This window comes from Squalius cephalus (assembly GCF_949319135.1).
Source record: "Squalius cephalus genome assembly, chromosome: 24".
Lineage (NCBI taxonomy): Eukaryota > Metazoa > Chordata > Actinopteri > Cypriniformes > Leuciscidae > Squalius > Squalius cephalus.
This window is the reverse complement of record NC_137145.1, coordinates 26,528,741-26,542,141: the sequence shown is the minus strand read 5'-3', so window position 1 is coordinate 26,542,141 and position 13,401 is coordinate 26,528,741. Positions and strand designations below refer to the sequence as shown.

Here is a 13,401-nt window from a genome sequence, read left to right as displayed (position 1 = left end):
GTTAGTCAACCAAATTCATACAGAAAACTCATTCAAATCTCATGTGGATTGTTTAAATGAGTATTTTAAGGATCAAATCCGGTGCCCAAAAATTCACAGTCAGTCAAACAAACTTTTATCTTAGATCTTATAAGTTCTTTTTCTTGCTTTTAAAAATTGTATCCAAAAGAATGATGTATTAGTATTGTATTCTAAAAACCTGAATTTTCTTTTTACTTCAATCAAAAAAACAAACAATACACTACTGTATTAGCAACTGCGTCAATAGCATGCAACTAAAGTTGCCGTTTATGTTTATTGTAGGACTTGTAAGGTGGTGTTTTATTGATATTTCTCAAACATTCTGGAAATTGTGTTTTAAAACTTCTGCAATTTATTCAGTCTCCATTTAAACGTTGTTTTGTAGATAAGTTTAGTCTCTATTTTTTGTAAACTTTAGAATTAAGATAACTAAGACATGTTTGCATTCAAGTGATTTTGGTCAGAAATGAAACGGATACTTGAGATCTCTCTTATTGTCAAAGGCATGCTTTATCTACAGTTGTGGCCAAAAGTGATATCCTCGGAAAATTGACATCTACACCACTTATTCAATTATCATAAAAAAATGTGTTAAAGATTGTGTATGTGCTTGGAGTGAGTTGTTTTATTTGAGATAATAACGCAATGAAAGATGCCAAACTTTGCAGACATCAGTTTTGTCAGGCTGCCATACAAAGAAAATAAGAACTTACTAACTAAATATTAATACCGGTAACTGATTATGTTGTAGTCAATGTATGCCTTTTCCTGTGAGCTTTTTTGTTTTTTTTTAATGCATTTTTGGGTATAGGAATAAAAACTGTAGTTGTAGTTTGCCTTTTTTGCCAAATAATTTTGTCTGGTAAAAACCTTAACCAAGTGTTTTATTCTTCCCTCATATTTAAAATATTTTCCTCATATTTTGATGGTTTAACTTGTAGGGTTTTGATTGAACTTCTAAGGTCATTAAAAACAAATATCCCCTCTGGACGTCACTTTTGGCCACTACTGAATGTAATTTCTTGACACAAAGCATAATGGGAGACACAGTTTGGTTGCACAAGTGTGTTTCGTCATGTATCGCTATTCATCTACAGCACAAAATGCGTAAAAAATCATTTGTACCATCAACATTCAAATTTTCCCCTTGAAGACCAATAAAGATCAATACCAATTTGTAATTAAACTGAAAGATCATTTTACGGGTGCGAAAAGTTTCTTTAAGCCCTGAGTTTGGGGGCATTTCAGTGAAAAATCAAGACAGAATAAAATGTATGGAAACTTTGTAGCAGACGATGGTAAATGTGTTGAAATGAACTCTTTTTCCATTTACAATAAACCTAGCCAAGTGGCCAAAACAAAATACAATAGTATTGTACAAGTATGAGAGAATCCTCATTCTCGTCAGTCCTTGTTCTTAACTCTTTCCCCGACAGCATTTTTGATACTTTGATAATAAAAGCACACAAAAGTCTCATAAATGACGGAAAATTACGTCAGTGGCGGGGAAAGAGTTAATTTTGTAGAAGTAAAGTTTTGTAAAAAAAGGTACACTTACTTACACTTACACTTTATTACACTTATATATCACTTAATTACAATTTCCCAACTTGTAAACACAAACTTCCCAAGAGGTTCTGAATGCACCACAAGTGTTGAGTTTTCCTACGCGAACTACCATTACATTGATATAAAGCTCAGAATCTCTCTTTGCTGACTGAATTGTGACTGATCTTCCTTTCCCTGGACACATTTAATCCTTTACAGACACATTTGCACTGCATAGTAATAGCAATAGCAGCTTTATTTACAGTAGCCTATAAATCACAATTAAAACAACACAAGTTGACCAATGTGCTTTACAATGTCACACAGAAAAAAGAAGAGAAAAAGCATCAAATAGGCAACATATATAATAAAATGGTCACTGATTAAAAGCTATTGAAAACAGATGTTGTCCTGTAAACCCTGTACAGTAGCAGCGTCTCTAATGTGTTTAGGCAAACCGCTACAGCAAAAGCGCGATCTCCTGTAATAGAGTAAAACTCATGCAAATGCAATCTATCTGTACATATGCATGTTTCTTTCAGAACGCAGAAGGTTGTTGCTGTGAAGATCCTGAAGAACGACGATGATAATGCGGCGGTGAAGGATGAGATGCTGCGGGAAGCTAACGTCATGCAGCAGCTGGATAACCCCTACATCGTCCGCATGATCGGCATCTGTGAAGCGGAGAACCTCATGCTGGTCATGGAGCTCGCGGAGCTCGGCCCGCTGCACAAGTTCCTTCAGAAGAACAAGTAAGCTTCAGAAACTATGAGAGGCGGATGTTCTGGATGCTGCTACTTACGCATTACTCTGTTTGTTGTTAGGGTGACCAAAAGTTTTAAAAGTACAATTTTTAGGCTGGTCGGCCTCTGCGGTCTAACAGCGCTCGCCAATGTCAAAGTGATAGAGATGAACGATCAAATAAAAGAGAAAGCTTACTGTTCACAGAGGGCGCGAGTGCGAAATACAACATGACACTTTAGTTTTAGCAGTGAAAGAGTGTGTGGTGAGGTGTAAGCTAAACGTGTAACACATGACTCATGTAATGCACAACTGAATGTGACGAGACTGGAAACGTTTTGCGTTTGTGACATATTGTGTGCATGTTTTAAAATAAAATAATAAGCCTATTTGCAAAAAGCTATGATTATTTCATACCTAGAACTTCTTTTACCGTTTATGTTTTTTATGTATAAAAACGTTTGGTCGCCCTCAGTGTTCAAGACAGCCTTGCTTCAGTGTGAATATTGAGGTTTGCCGTCACTTTGCTGCATTGTCCTTCTTAGCGTTTGATGGTCCCTAATCATTCACGTTCGGTTTTTGCCCTCTTTTCTTCTTGCTGATGAAGTCTTGCCATGCTTTGTGGACACAGTAATAATCATTAAGGCTGTTTTGGACGTCTGACAAGTCGCCCGTTTCACATGTGGCCTGCTGGAAACCACTTATACTGCATGGATGTACAAACTAGAGAATATAAACAACAAAATGATAATCACAATGTTTGTTTTTTCACTATAGCCTACACAAATGATATTAATCTCTATAATAATGGGTGTTCACATTATGTTGTCCAACCCCTGTATATTCACAATATAGCATGGTCACAAGATTTTATTTATATTAAACAACTCTTCACAAAACTCTTTTCAATACAACATCGGTTTAGAGTGAGCACGGCATCATTTCAAAAATGCCACATAGAAATACCATACAAACTGTGCACTATATTCTCCTGAAGTCATGTGACCGCACTGTGTGAGATGCTTCACAGACAATATCCGGTCATCCGTTGAATCAGAAGTTCACAAGGTGAAAAACTGTGCCATCCCAGACGGCAACATAGTGTCGGCACACGTTGAATCCAGTGCCAGATGTGGCCCGGATCTGGGCCGACACTATGTTGCTGTCTGGGATGTGCCATATAGAGTCAGGACTGAACTTCAGGTCATAAGCAATAGTAGCAGTGTAATTATTTACACAGAAGCCTAAAAGTGAACGGATTCCCCTTGTGTTTTCAGACACATCTCTATGAAGAACATCACAGAGCTGGTCCATCAGGTCTCTATGGGAATGAAATATCTGGAAGAGCACAACTTTGTTCACAGAGATCTTGCAGCCAGGAACGTGCTTCTAGTCACTCAGCATTACGCCAAGATCAGCGACTTCGGACTCTCTAAAGCCCTGACAGAAGATGAGAACTATTACAAGGTATGATAACCACAGTGTCCTTTATAAGTATTGGCAAAAGTACAGAATGTCACCTTTTATTTCTGGATGTGTCAACACGTACAGTACATGTTTTACCAACTAAGAGCGACACCGCTTTTAATGCCCCCTAACAAAAGCTGCAGTCTTGATGTTCGTACAGCAGAAAGAGTGTTGAAGCACACTGACCTCTTCCCTGCTCCTCTAGGCCAAAGGTCATGGTAAATGGCCGCTGAAATGGTACGCTCCCGAGTGCATGAACTTCCTGAGGTTCTCTTCGAAGAGCGACGTGTGGAGCTTCGGGGTCCTGATGTGGGAGGCGTATTCATACGGACAGAAACCGTACAAGGTGCGCAACTCTATAAGCAGTTCCTCCCAAACACACTGTATTCTTAATCGGGCTTTGAGATATATTGATTATAAAAAAGTGAGCATTGTGGATATTGTGACTATCAAAGTGCTTTTAATGCCTGAAAATAAATACGATTCTTCCTGGTGTTCATTTAGTGACAAAAAGAGTGATTATATTATTTGATCTCTTTTAGTTTTTGCATGGTAAATCTGCATTAATTATTTTGAATCTACGTGAAAACTGTGGCTTTTTGGTTTGAAAATTAAAAAAATCACCCATTTCAGAGCAAATGTACAGAGCCCCACACATATAAAATATAAAATATAACGATTTAAAATTTCGTTCTCTTGTTTTAGTAAAGCGTGGTCACGAATAACTAAAATAAGAGAACAAATTATTTCAACGTGGCCAAGATTTGCTAAGACAAAGGAGCTAATTATTATATCTTGTGAACAATTTACTTAAAATAAGGAAACAAATTAGTAAAATGTGTTGACGTAATTGTTAATTCGTGTCCACGATATACATATTTTTTCACACACGTCATGTGCGGGGCTCCGTACAAATGACCCTATTAAGTCCATCAAAATTTAGGTTGTCTTACAGAAATATAAATAATCTTCCATAAACTTAACTTTTTTGTAAAGCTTTTTAGTTAAGCATAGGTATTATTTAATGCTTTATTTAAAGGCATTAGTTAATGCTTTAGGTATCATGAAATAACACTAAAAAGCATTTATATATCTATGTTAATGTTCATTTAAAAACATATTATTATTCTTTGATAATTAATAAGCGTTTAAACTCGAAAAAGTGTTATATGAATGAAATATGTATAAATTAACATTAATATTGATTAATAAATTCTGCAAAAGTACTGTTCTTTGTTAGTTCATAATAATACGCTGATACTGTACTCTTGTGCTGTATAGTATGTGGGCTTATTAGTGTCCCCTAAATATCGAGATATATTGAATATTGTCTAAATCTCAAGCTGCACATTCATCCATTTAATCATCAGACATGAGCTGGTGTTTGAAAGTAATTCTGTTGTTTATTGCATATTGTCTGAAGGGCATGAAAGGAAATGAAGTCATCCAGATGATTGAGAATGGACAGAGAATGTCGGCGCCGGCCGACTGCCCGGATGAGATGTACAACCTCATGATGAAATGCTGGACATACAAGTAAGTGAACACTCACTAGATTAAACTTCAGATTCATAATCATCATGATTTTTATCTGCATTTATTTTACTTATAATTCTGTATTATAATGCATCCGCAATAATCACTTTTATCACTCCTAATTTTACAAATTAATTACTTGTAGAGCACAATACTAACAGAAAATCAAGATTCTGAAGATCATAATACCATTATTTAAAATGTTATAAAACCACAGGAATACAAGATTAATATTGTATTATAATCATTATATTAGAATGTGTGTTAAGCTTTTTGTGTCATAGCATAGATATTTAAAATTTCATAATCGTCAAGATTCAGCTACTGTACCAAAACTCTGGAGTTTTAACAATTTTTACTGTTGATATGCATTTAATTAGCATATGCTTAATTTCCTTTTATAAAACCCTGCAGATGCTCAATTAAAGCAGAAAATGGATGGATGGATGGATGGATGGATGGGTGGATAGATGGATGGATGGGTGGATGGATGGATGGATGGGTGGATGGATGGGTGGATGGATGGATGGATGGGTGGGTGGGTGGATGGATGGGTGGATGGATGGATGGATGGATGGGTGGGTGGATGGGTGGGTGGATGGTTGAATGGATAGATGGTTGGGTGGATGGATGCATGCATGGGTGGATGGATGGATGAATGGATGGATGCGTGGGTGGATGGATAGATACGTGGGTGGGTGGATGGATGCATGGGTGGGTGGATGGATACATGGTTGAATGGATGGATGGATGGATGGATGGATGGATGGATGGGTGGGTGGATGGATGGGTGGGTGGATGGATGGATGGGTGGATGGGTGGGTGGATGGATGGATGGATGGATAGATGGTTGGGTGGATGGATGCATGCATGGATGCATGCATGGATGGATGCATGGGTGGATGGATGGATGAATGGATGGATGCATGGGTGGGTGGGTGGATGGATGGATGGATGGATGGTTGGGTGGATGGATGCATGGGTGGGTGGGTGGATGGATGGATGGATGGGTGGATGGATGGGTGGGTGGATGGTTGAATGGATAGATGGTTGGGTGGATGGATGCATGCGTAGATGGATGGATGGATGCGTGGGTGGATGGATAGATACGTGGGTGGGTGGATGGATGGATGCATGGGTGGGTGGATGGATACATGGTTGAATGGATGGATGGATGGATGGATGGATGGATGGGTGGATGGATGGATGGGTGGGTGGATGGATGGATGGATGGATGGATGAATGGATGGATGGATGCGTGGGTGGGTGGGTGGATGGATGGATGGGTGGATGGATGGATGCGTGGATGGATGGATGAATGGATGGATGGATGGGTGGATGGATGGATGGATGGATGCATGGGTGGATGGATGGATGGATGCATGGGTGGATGGATGGGTGGATGGATGGATGAATGGATGGATGCATGGATGGATGGATCGATGGATGGATGGATGGATGGGTGGATGGATGGATGGATGGTTGGATAGATGGATGGATGCATGGGTGGGTGGGTGGATAAATACGTGGGTGGGTGGATGGGTGGATGGATGGATGGATGGATGGATGGGTGGATGGATACATGGTTGAATGGATGGATGCATTAATGGGTGAATGAATGGATGGATGGACGGGTGGATGGATGGATGGATGGAAGGAAGCGTGGACGGATGGGTGGACGGATGGATGGATGGATGGGAAATGTTGGCAATCCATTGATCAATAGTAATGTCATTCCTCTGTTTCTGCAGGTCAGACGAGAGACCTGGATTTTCTGTAGTTGAGCCCAGATTGCGGCATTACTATTATGACATATCTCAGTGATGACATCATCCAGACCACACGCAAAATTATTCAGTGCGGTACTGGACAACAGTCAGCTGGTATAGGGTGGCATACGCATAATTTGTATTGACTTGGACATATTTTATATTTAGATTTTTCATGATACTATTTGTTGCCCCCCTCCCCCTCCCCCTCCCCCCCCCCTCCCCCCTCCCCCCTCCTCCCTCCTCCCTCCCTCCTCCCTCCTCCCCCTCCCCCCTCCCCCCTCCTCCCTCCTCCCTCCTCCTCCCTTCTCCTCATCATTGGTATAAATTAGATCATTGGCAGCATTTCATCTTTAATCATGTAAAGCAATAACTTGTATCATGTCATGTTTTTTTAGCAACTGTACAAATTGGCTTAATAAGCTTAAAACGCTTATTAAATAGCTGGTTTTACTTCTAAATGCATGTTTATAAAGAACGCCAGTGTGCTGTGTTTGAAGCGGAGTCAGTATTTCTTCTTAATACACTTCAGATGTCAGAGCAATACCGATCAACATGAGGATAACCAGTCAAGAGCCAGACATTATTCTCTTTCTTTGCCCTGCCTTTCTTTTTTGTACCCATTTAGTGAGTTTGTTCTTCAATTTAACTTGTTCTGTATAATGGGGCCTTTACTGGGTTTCTGTCTTTATATCAAACTGCCAAATTTTACATTTTTTTACATTGAGTTTACATTTAAAACGTGTTAAAGTGTTAAAACAAGCTGTCATTCATTCTGTCTCTGAACATTGTTTACTTCACACCATCAGATAAGCATATTTTGCATATCATCTGCTGTATGCACTGATCTATATAGAGTCATCATACAGATCAGTGACTGGATGCCAGTCTAGGCAATTAAAATGGGACCTTTTAAAATCTTTTAAGATTGTTTTCTCCATGTTTCTTTTGTCCTATGTGATTTTGCACAAGCTTGATAACTGAACAGCATGGCATGACATATTACAATCTTGCTCTTCCTGCTTGATAATATTGATGAATGATGCTGAGCAAATACAACATGTACGGACGCAATACGATTGTCCAATAATGCTTTAAAAAAATAAATGAGCATTTAAAAAATAAAAACTGTGACAATTTTCTTGGATGCACAGTAACATGAACATATAGAAATCTCTTTTTTGGCTTATTTTTATCTGTAAATGAAAATGTGCCTAATAATTATGCACACCTGAATATACGTTTTTTTGTTTTTTGTTTTTTTTTCATTCCAGCCTTAATGAACAATTATTCAATCTCATAAAACAACCTGCCTGAATTCATGCACTTCACAGTTACAGTTCCTTCATACAGTGTGTGCAGAATTATTCGGCACGTTGATTTTCTGATCATATTTTTTTTTTCCAGGCACATTTTACCAATTCCAAACCACATTAATCTTAATAACTACTATTTTATATTTAATCATTTATAAGTGATATATAATTGTTCATTAAGGCTGGAAATGAAAAAAAAACACCTTATATTCAGGTGTGCAGAATAATTAGGCACGTTTTCATTTACAGATAAAATAAGCCAAAAAAGAGATTTAACTCTTAAAATGATTAAATGCCCATGAGAAGGATGCAATACTAATGCAATACTGGAAATAGCAGTTAGGGCATGACCATTGGACAGTGAAATGCTCATTGGGTCAGCAGGGTCAGACAGAAACCGGTGGAGAAGAATAGACACATGTTAACTGCAGAAGAATGAAGAATTAAGGTGAAGAATTAAGTGTGAAACCATCAGGAACCTTTTAGTCTCCAGCGCCACCATTTTCCAGAACTGCAACCAACCTGGAGTCTCCAGAAGAGCAAGATATCAGGATCTTAGAGACTTGGGCTAGGCAAAGAATCCTAAAAAATGACCCCCACTTAATAAGAATCACAAGCTGATGTGTTTTTAAATACATGAAGACTTTATTGACCGGCAGACTGAGAGTGACTCTTGAAGGACCAGCACCACATCCTCTTCTACCACTGTTTGAAGAATTCATCTTCCAGAAACTGACAGTAAGTTTTGGAAGGTCAGTTTTAGTCCATCTCTGCAAAATGGATTTGGAGATGGACTAAAAATGACCTCCCAAAGCTCACTGCAGAGTCTGGAAGATGAAGTCCACAAAGTCCACTCTGTGTGAGAGCATTCGAGGAACTGAGGAACCCTGCCTCATCTGCCCACTCCCCCTCAGGATGAGCATTCGAGGAACTGAGGAACCCTGCCTCATCTGCTCACTCCCCCTCAGGATGAGCATTCGAGGAACTGAGGAACCCTGCCTCATCTGCCCACTCCCCCTCAGGATGAGCATTCGAGGAACTGAGGAACCCTGCCTCATCTGTCCACTCCCCCTCAGGATGAGCATTCGAGGAACTGAGGAACCCTGCCTCATCTGCCCACTCCCCCTCAGGATGAGCATTCGAGGAACTGAGGAACCCTGCCTCATCTGCCCACTCCCCCTCAGGATGAGCATTCGAGGAACTGAGGAACCCTGCCTCATCTGCTCACTCCCCCTCAGGATGAGCATTCGAGGAACTGAGGAACCCTGCCTCATCTGCCCACTCCCCCTCAGGATGAGCATTCGAGGAACTGAGGAACCCTGCCTCATCTGTCCACTCCCCCTCAGGATGAGCATTCGAGGAACTGAGGAACCCTGCCTCATCTGCCCACTCCCCCTCAGGATGAGCATTCGAGGAACTGAGGAACCCTGCCTCATCTGCCCACTCCCCCTCAGGATGAGCATTCGAGGAACTGAGGAACCCTGCCTCATCTGTCCACTCCCCCTCAGGATGAGCATTCGAGGAACTGAGGAACCCTGCCTCATCTGCCCACTCCCCCTCAGGATGAGCATTCGAGGAACTGAGGAACCCTGCCTCATCTGTCCACTCCCCCTCAGGATGAGCATTCGAGGAACTGAGGAACCCTGCCTCATCTGTACACTCCTCCTCAGGATGAGCATTCGAGGAACTGAGGAACCCTGCCTCATCTGCCCACTCCCCCTCAGGATGAGCATTCGAGGAACTGAGGAACCCTGCCTCATCTGCCCACTCCCCCTCAGGATGAGCATTCGAGGAACTGAGGAACCCTGCCTCATCTGTCCACTCCTCCTCAGGATGAGCATTCGAGGAACTGAGGAACCCTGCCTCATCTGTCCACTCCTCCTCAGGATGACCATTCGAGGAACTGAGGAACCCTGCCTCATCTGTCCACTCCTCCTCAGGATGAGCATTCGAGGAACTGAGGAACCCTGCCTCATCTGTCCACTCCTCCTCAGGATGACCATTCGAGGAACTGAGGAACCCTGCCTCATCTGCCCACTCCCCCTCAGGATGAGCATTCGAGGAACTGAGGAACCCTGCCTCATCTGTCCACTCCTCCTCAGGATGACCATTCGAGGAACTGAGGAACCCTGCCTCATCTGTCCACTCCCCCTCAGGATGAGCATTCGAGGAACTGAGGAACCCTGCCTCATCTGTCCACTCCCCCTCAGGATGAGCATTCGAGGAACTGAGGAACCCTGCCTCATCTGCCCACTCCCCCTCAGGATGAGCATTCGAGGAACTGAGGAACCCTGCCTCATCTGTCCACTCCTCCTCAGGATGAGCATTCGAGGAACTGAGGAACCCTGCCTCATCTGTCCACTCCCCCTCAGGATGAGCATTCGAGGAACTGAGGAACCCTGCCTCATCTGTCCACTCCCCCTCAGGATGAGCATTCGAGGAACTGAGGAACCCTGCCTCATCTGTCCACTCCCCCTCAGGATGAGCATTCGAGGAACTGAGGAACCCTGCCTCATCTGTCCACTCCTCCTCAGGATGAGCATTCGAGGAACTGAGGAACCCTGCCTCATCTGTCCACTCCCCCTCAGGATGAGCATTCGAGGAACTGAGGAACCCTGCCTCATCTGCCCACTCCCCCTCAGGATGAGCATTCGAGGAACTGAGGAACCCTGCCTCATCTGTCCACTCCCCCTCAGGATGAGCATTCGAGGAACTGAGGAACCCTGCCTCATCTGTCCACTCCCCCTCAGGATGAGCATTCGAGGAACTGAGGAACCCTGCCTCATCTGTCCACTCCCCCTCAGGATGAGCATTCGAGGAACTGAGGAACCCTGCCTCATCTGCCCACTCCCCCTCAGGATGAGCATTCGAGGAACTGAGGAACCCTGCCTCATCTGCCCACTCCCCCTCAGGATGAGCATTCGAGGAACTGAGGAACCCTGCCTCATCTGCCCACTCCCCCTCAGGATGAGCATTCGAGGAACTGAGGAACCCTGCCTCATCTGCCCACTCCTCCTCAGGATGAGCATTCGAGGAACTGAGGAACCCTGCCTCATCTGTCCACTCCCCCTCAGGATGAGCATTCGAGGAACTGAGGAACCCTGCCTCATCTGTCCACTCCCCCTCAGGATGAGCATTCGAGGAACTGAGGAACCCTGCCTCATCTGTCCACTCCCCCTCAGGATGAGCATTCGAGGAACTGAGGAACCCTGCCTCATCTGCCCACTCCCCCTCAGGATGAGCATTCGAGGAACTGAGGAACCCTGCCTCATCTGTCCACTCCTCCTCAGGATGAGCATTCAAGGAACTGAGGAACCCTGCCTCATCTGTCCACTCCCCCTCAGGATGAGCATTCGAGGAACTGAGGAACCCTGCCTCATCTGTCCACTCCCCCTCAGGATGAGCATTCGAGGAACTGAGGAACCCTGCCTCATCTGTCCACTCCCCCTCAGGATGAGCATTCCAGCAAGTCTCATGCAACTATAACTATATAGTCAGGAAACATGTATTAAAGTGCTTCTCTGTGTACCCTAGCACAAATTTACAGGCTGTTGTTTGTTAATTACAATACTTGACAATGAAAACAAGAGAGATATGCTGATGTATGAACATTTCATAAATACAACTTTAAGAAGTCATTTGCTGGACAGTCAATATTTGTGAATCGTCAACAGAGAATTCTAATGAAGCTGCACTTGCTGCACATCGCTAGTCATAACTGGTTTCTATAGAGATTTAGAATCTTCTGAAAATAATTCAGGGTCAAAATATGATAGAAAATAGCCTATTACTTCTCAATTATGTTTTTTGAAGTAAAAATCTTGCTAACATTATTAGTGGACCTCAGAACTTTAAAATGGGTTAGTTCTAATTAAAATGAATTAATCAGGTCTTATTTATTTGACTATTTTAATAAAAAAGATTTTTATTATTTGATACATTCATTCAGAAACAGAAATTAGAAAACAATCCTTTATCCTTAGATATAACAAAAGTTCAAAGCAAGCACTGGCTCTGCATAATATGACTATAAAGACTGTATTAAGTTATGAAAATGTTAAATTGAGAATGTTACTTTAAAAAAATGGTCACAGGTGAGTTTGGAGAACCTTTGCCATTCATTTAATATTGTACATGGTTAATGTTACATGTTTATGACGTGAAGTTGATGGTGACATCAGCAACTCCTCTTTCTATACCTGAGGCAACAGTCTGAAACACACTGATTATATAAAACCTCATTTTAATTGCATAGCCATATAATTATCTCATAGAAACAGACGTACAGTATATCAATACTGTCTGCAAAACAGTGCTTTGTGTTACGGTATGGTGTAGAGAAAAGCACGAGAAAGACAGAGAAGAGGAATAACACTATATATAGCTCAGGAGACACTCATTTAAACACAACATAACATTAACGAGAATGGACCAATACTGAGGGAGAACCCAGAGTATAAATGCATGGGCAAAAGGGAGCTGATGAGTGAATGACAAGGAACAGGTGAATGAAATGACTAATCAAACAGACTGGGGGAAACTAGGGCACAGGACTAAACCAACATGAAACATGATGAAGGGAGGAACACAGAACATAGGCTACATGTTACACTTACGCAAGTGTTGCATAATAGCCAAATATTTTTAAATGAGATTAAATATATAATTAATTAATCTATGTACGTGTTTTACTCAAGTCACTTAAACATAACAGTACATTGTAATATATTGTTTTTCACGAATGTGTGGCTTGGGTCATGTTATCCAAAACATAAATGTCATGTTTAGCATTAGCAATCATTTGCTTTGGCATTTAGCACTTTCTGGTATCAAGGATACATCTAGGGGCAAAAGGTTTTTTTATTATTATTATTATTTTATAATATATAATATTAGTTTCGCAATTTCACACGGTAAAGTGTAGCTCAGGTGATCTCAGAGCGGTTGTTTTTGTTCAGATCAGAGTGAGATCGCTTTGTTCATAGGATTGTCTTATTTCTTGT

The 13,401-nt window shown here is 41.7% G+C and overlaps 1 protein-coding gene across 4 annotated transcripts in view; it reads left to right on the top strand.

The window, feature by feature from the left end:
• The window catches only part of syk (spleen tyrosine kinase), a 36,269-nt gene extending 28,071 nt beyond the window's left edge, over positions 1-8,198 (top strand). For all 4 annotated transcript variants that reach the window (XM_079862188.1, XM_079862189.1, XM_079862190.1 and 1 more), the window contains 5 exons: positions 2,112-2,321; positions 3,588-3,777; positions 3,983-4,123; positions 5,201-5,313; positions 7,065-8,198. In XM_079862188.1, the coding sequence (XP_079718314.1) occupies positions 2,112-2,321; positions 3,588-3,777; positions 3,983-4,123; positions 5,201-5,313; positions 7,065-7,137 (727 nt within the window). In that variant the 3' untranslated portion in view covers positions 7,138-8,198. The remainder of the gene's footprint in view (positions 1-2,111; positions 2,322-3,587; positions 3,778-3,982; positions 4,124-5,200; positions 5,314-7,064) is intronic.
• The last annotated feature ends 5,203 nt before the right edge of the window (positions 8,199-13,401 follow it).